The sequence below is a fragment of the Eimeria necatrix genome, genomic scaffold, assembly GCF_000499385.1.
Source record: "Eimeria necatrix Houghton genomic scaffold, Enh_scaff989, whole genome shotgun sequence".
Classification (NCBI taxonomy): Eukaryota; Apicomplexa; class Conoidasida; order Eucoccidiorida; family Eimeriidae; genus Eimeria; species Eimeria necatrix.
Genome location: NW_013654779.1, coordinates 1 through 5,000, shown reverse-complemented (window position 1 = coordinate 5,000; position 5,000 = coordinate 1). Strand labels below are relative to the sequence as shown.

The window sequence follows — 5,000 nt, the reverse complement described above, 5'->3', positions numbered from 1 at the left end:
GTCTGGAAGCAAAAGGAAGAAGGCGGGAGAAGCTGCTGTGGGCCTATCAAATTTAAGGAAGCAGCAGCAGCAGCAGCAAAGACAGCAGCAGCAGCAGCAGCAGCAGCAGCAGCAGCAGCAGCAGCAAATGAACCTGCAGACAGAATTACTTTCTTTGGGCTGCCGCTGCAGTATGTGGAGACCCCCAGGTTATTCTGCGCATCCAAATTGCTGCTGCAGCAGCTGCCCCTGTCTGCAGCAGCAGCAGCAGCAGCAGCAGCAGACACAAGACAAGCAGCAGCAGCAGAGGATGCTGCAGCTGACAAGCTTGCAGCAGCAGCGGGCACGCCGCTCGCAGCAGCAGCCGAAGCAGCCTCAGCACCAGAAGCAGCAGCAACAGCAGCAGCAGCAGCAGCAGCAGCAGCAACTGCTGCTGCTGCTGCAGAGGGTGCATTTGGCTGCGCACTGCCTGTTGGGTGCATGCGGCAGCGTGGCTCATCAACGCCTGATGCAGCAGCAGCAGCAGCAACAGCAGCAGCAGCAGCAGCAGCAGCAGCAGCAGCTGACCGCAGCAGCAGCAGCGACATGAGCCACACCAGCAAAAGGGGCTTCTGGAAAGCGACTGCAGCAGCAGCAGCAAAAGGAATAAAAGAAAGGAATGAAATAAAAGAAGCAAATGAAACAGCAGCAGCAAATGCAGCAGCAGCAGCAGCAGCAGCAGCTCAGCATACACCCCACGGTGTCTGCCCGAGCTGCAGCAAAAGGCTCTGGGCGAAGGCAACTCGCGGTGTACGTACACCTGAAGCAAGTGCATGCAGACTGCAGCAGCAGCACAGCAGCAAGGACGCAGCAGAAGCAGCAGCAGCAGCTGCTGCTGCTGCAACTGCTGCAGCATCAGCTGTAGCAGAAGCAGCAGCAGCAGCAGCGACGAAGCCAGCAGCAGGAGCAGCAGCCGGAGCGGCAGCAGCAGCAGCCGAAACGGCAGCAGCAGCAACAGCGGATGCCGCGCCAGCAGCAGCAGCAGCAGCAGCAGCAGCAGATGCTGTGCGTCCAGGCATTTGCTGCTGCAGCAGCTGCGTCTCCTTTTCTGTGGAGACAAACTTTATAAACCTTCCAAAGGCACTGCAGCAGCTGCTGCAGCAAACAGGAGCAGCAACCGGCAGCAACGCAGCAGCAGCAGCAGCAGCAGAGCCAGCAGCACCAGCAGCTACAGAGCCAGCAGCGCCAGCAACAGCAACATCAGCGCCAGAAGCAGCAGCAGCAACACCAGCAGCAGCAGCAGCAGCGCCACAAGCAGCAGCAGCAGCGCCAGCAGCAGCAGCAGCAGCAGCAGCAGCAGCAGCAGGTGTGCGTTACATCTGTGTGGAAGTGAAGCCAAAATGTGGCCTTAAGGAAACGCCCGAGGGAATGCGAAGCAGATTTCAGCTGCAGCAGCAGTACAAACTGCAGCAGCACAAGCAGCAGCAGCAGCAGCAGCAGCAGCAGCAGCAGCACGAACAGCAGCAGCAGCCGGAGTTTGTTTGCTCTGGATACGAGCCCGAGTTGTTTTTTGCTGGCATTGACAATATGGATTTGCTGCTGCAGCAGCTGCAGCAGCTGCAGCAGCAGCCGCAGAACAATCTCCGCGTCTTCATAGACGGAGAAGCAGCAGCAGCAGCACCAGCAGCAGCAGCAGCAGCAGCACCAGCAGAGGCAGCAGCACAAGGTCTCTTGGTGCTGCCGCCTCCTCCCCAAGCAGCGTTGCTGCAGCCAGCAGAAGCAGCAGCAAAGGCAGCAGCAGCAGCAGCACCTGCTGCAGCAGGAGGAGCAGCAGAAGCAACAGCAGCAGCAGCAGCAGGTGCTGGCGCTGTTGATTTGCTGCCTGTTGTTGCTCATGTGCTGCAGCAGCATTGGCGGCTGTTTGCTGCTGTGCTGCAGCTGCAGGCCCTAGCAGCAGGGCAGCACGAGATTGCGCTGCAGCTCCTGACGCAGCTTGTGCAGCAGCAGCAGCAGCAGCAGCAGCAGCAGCAGCAGCAGCAGCGGCAGCAGCAGCAGCGGCAGCAGCAGCAGCAGGCTGTGAGATCGAGAGCAGCAGCAGCAGCAGGGGTTCCTCTAGCAAGAAAACTTTGGAGAAAGAGAGCAGCAGCAGCAGCAGCAGCTCGGCGGGCAGCAGCAGCAGGGCGGCCGCGGAACGGAGATGCAGCAGCAGCAGCAGCAGCAGCAGCAGCAAAGCCTTCAGCAGCAGCAGCAGCAGCAGCAGCAGAGCCGCGAAGCAATTCATCCTGCTGCTCCCTAAGGCCTCTTTGCTGCTGCTGCTGGCTAAACTTGGACAACTATTTGGAAGTAAATAATTTAAATAAATAAATAAATAAATAAATAAATAAATAAATTATTTATTTATTTATTTATTTATTTATTTATTTATTTATTTATTTATTTATTTAAATTATTTATTTATTTATTTTTATTTTCTTTTTATTTATTTCATCCTTTCCTCGAGCGGCCAGTTTGCTGCTGCTGCGGCGCTTTGCTGCTGCTGGCAGCAGCAGCAAGTTCAGCGAATTTAATTTAATTTATTATAAATTAAATAATTATTTTTAATTTAATTTAATTTAATTTAATTATTACTTTTATTTTAATTTAATTTAATTTAATTTAATTTAATTTAATTTAATTTAATTTAATTTAATTTAATTTTTCTTTTTGGCTTTTGCATTTGCTGCTTCAGGCGTTCTCCAAGGTGTCTGTACACCACAGCAGCTTTGCTGCTGCTGCTGCTGCTGCGCGGCAGCAGCAGCAGCAGCACAAAAAGAGTAAATGAATTTATAATATAATGCAGAATAAATTGAAAATAATAAAAGTTTGGGAAATACACTTTTGCTGCTTCTTGTTTTGTTTGTTTAAATGACACTTTTATTTTATTTACTTCAAAGTAAATATAAATATATATTTATTTTTAAATAATATAAATAATAATTTCTTTAATTTGCATTTTTATTTATATTTATGTCTTTTTGCTTTCCTCTCTTTGCTGCTGCAGTGGGAATCGAACTGCTCCAGCTGCTGCAGCAGCAGCAGCAGCAGCAACAGCAGCAGCAGCAGCAGCAGCAGCAGCAGCAGCAGCGCAGCAAACGCGCTGGCTGGCAGCGTGTAATCTGCAGCGGGCAGCGGCTACCGAATTGCCAACCCGAATTCAAGTTGAATATAAAGCCAAACTGCAGCAGCAGCAGCAGCAGCAGCAGCAGCAGCAGCTGCAGCAGCTGCAGCAGCTGCAGCAGCAGCAGCAGCAGCAGCAGCAGCAAAATGAGAGAAGCAGAAGCAGCAGCAATCCAGTGGCTCTGCCGCTTTCTGCTGGGGCGCGCAGCAATGGACGTGAGCGTGCTGCTGCGTCTGCTGCTGGTTTGGGGAGGTGAGCAGCAATTAAAGAATTAAAAGATTTAATTTAATTTAATTTAATTTAATTTAATTTAATTAATTTAATTTATTTTAATTTAAATTCAAAGTCTATTCAGTGCTGCTGCTCCGAGCTGTACAGACACCGCAGCAGCGAGCTCCTCAGCTCCACGTTTATCTGCCTTCCTTTTCGCTGCTGCTGCTGCTGCTGCTGCTGCTGCCGCTGCTGCTGCTGCTGCTGCTGCTGCTGCTGCTGCTGCTGTGTGTAGAGCTGCCGCAGCTGCAGCAGCGCATGCAGCAAGAGGGTTTTGCTGAAATGGACTCTTTGGGGTTTTGCCGCGGCTACCAAAAAGTCCATTTGATTGATTTTGACTTCAAACCCATCCACAAAGTCTACAAGTAAACCCTAAACCCTAAACCCTAAACCCTAAACCCTAAACCCTAAACCCTCGTTTAGTTGTTTTGTCGGCTCGAAAGTTTCTTTTTCTTTTCCATTATTGTTTTTAAAATGAATTAATATTTATTGCATTTCTTTCTGCCTTGCATTTAATTTAATTTAATTTAATTTAATTATAAAATAATATTTAATTGCATTTTAAATTTAGTTTGATTTAATTTAATTTTAAAACAATATTTTATTACATTGCAATATCTCAGTATTACGTTTTGTTAAATTATTATTTTATTTATTTCATTAAAATAAATCAAATTAAATTATTTTTAAAAATTAATTATTTTGTTTTATGTATTTAAATGAAGTAAAATTTATTCAATTAATTTCCATTTAATTAAAATAAATAAATTTTATTTTAATAAATTAAATTCTTTTTGATTAAATTGGATTAAATTAAGCTGAATTAAATCAAATTAAATTAAATTAAATTAAATTAAATTAAATTAAATTAGTTAAGTTAAATTGAATTAAACAAAAACAAATTAAATTTAAAAAGTAAATTTAATTTAATTAATTCAAAAAACACTTGTTAGAATTTGCTGCTCCTTTCTCCTGCTGCTGGCTGTAGCCTTTAGCATTGCTGCTACTGCTGCTGCTGCAGCTGCTGCGCTTGCTGCTGCTGCTGCTGCACCTTTTGCTGCTGCTGCTGCTGTTACTGCTGCAGGTGGGCTCAGGCGCTGCGGCGGCTGCAGCAACTTGACGCAGGAGAGAGCAGCAGCAGCAGCAGCAGCAGCAGCAGCAGCAGCAGCGGCAGAGTCTCCTAGTGGCAGTTTTTGTAATTTGTTTAGTTTCTATTTATTCAATTTGTTTCCAGTTGTCTCTTTTTTGTTTCCTCTTGCTGCTGTTTTGCTGCTGCTGCTGAAGGGCTTCGTGCTGCTGCAAATGCCAGGAAGCAAAATAATTTTTTCTGTAGTGGCAAACTTCACAAATTAACTCAATGAATCAAAAAACTTGTACAGATCTTCTTCTTGCAGCTGCTGCAGAAGCAGCAGCAGCTGCAGCAAGAGCTGCAGCAGCAGCTGCAGCAAGAGCTGCAGCAAGAGCTGCAGCAAGAGCTGCAGCAAGAGCTGCAGCAAGAGCTGCAGCAAGAGCTGCAGCAAGAGCTGCAGTAGCAGCAAGAGCTGCAGCAAGAGCTGCAGCAAGAGCTGCAGCAAGAGCTGCAGCAAGAGCTGCAGCAAGAGCTGCAGCAAGAGCT

The 5,000-nt window shown here is 47.2% G+C and overlaps 1 protein-coding gene across 1 annotated transcript in view; it reads left to right on the top strand.

The window, feature by feature from the left end:
- Nucleotides 1-4,917, top strand: part of ENH_00085330 (hypothetical protein, conserved) — a gene marked incomplete at both ends in the record, with an annotated part of 5,628 nt that extends 711 nt beyond the window's left edge. The window contains 6 exons of the mRNA XM_013583579.1: nucleotides 1-2,301; nucleotides 2,687-2,771; nucleotides 3,019-3,330; nucleotides 3,621-3,750; nucleotides 4,470-4,560; nucleotides 4,789-4,917. The exon at nucleotides 1-2,301 is cut by the window's left edge and continues 711 nt beyond it. Coding sequence (XP_013439033.1) covers nucleotides 1-2,301; nucleotides 2,687-2,771; nucleotides 3,019-3,330; nucleotides 3,621-3,750; nucleotides 4,470-4,560; nucleotides 4,789-4,917 — 3,048 coding nt within the window. The remainder of the gene's footprint in view (nucleotides 2,302-2,686; nucleotides 2,772-3,018; nucleotides 3,331-3,620; nucleotides 3,751-4,469; nucleotides 4,561-4,788) is intronic.
- Nucleotides 4,918-5,000: the final 83 nt, after the last annotated feature.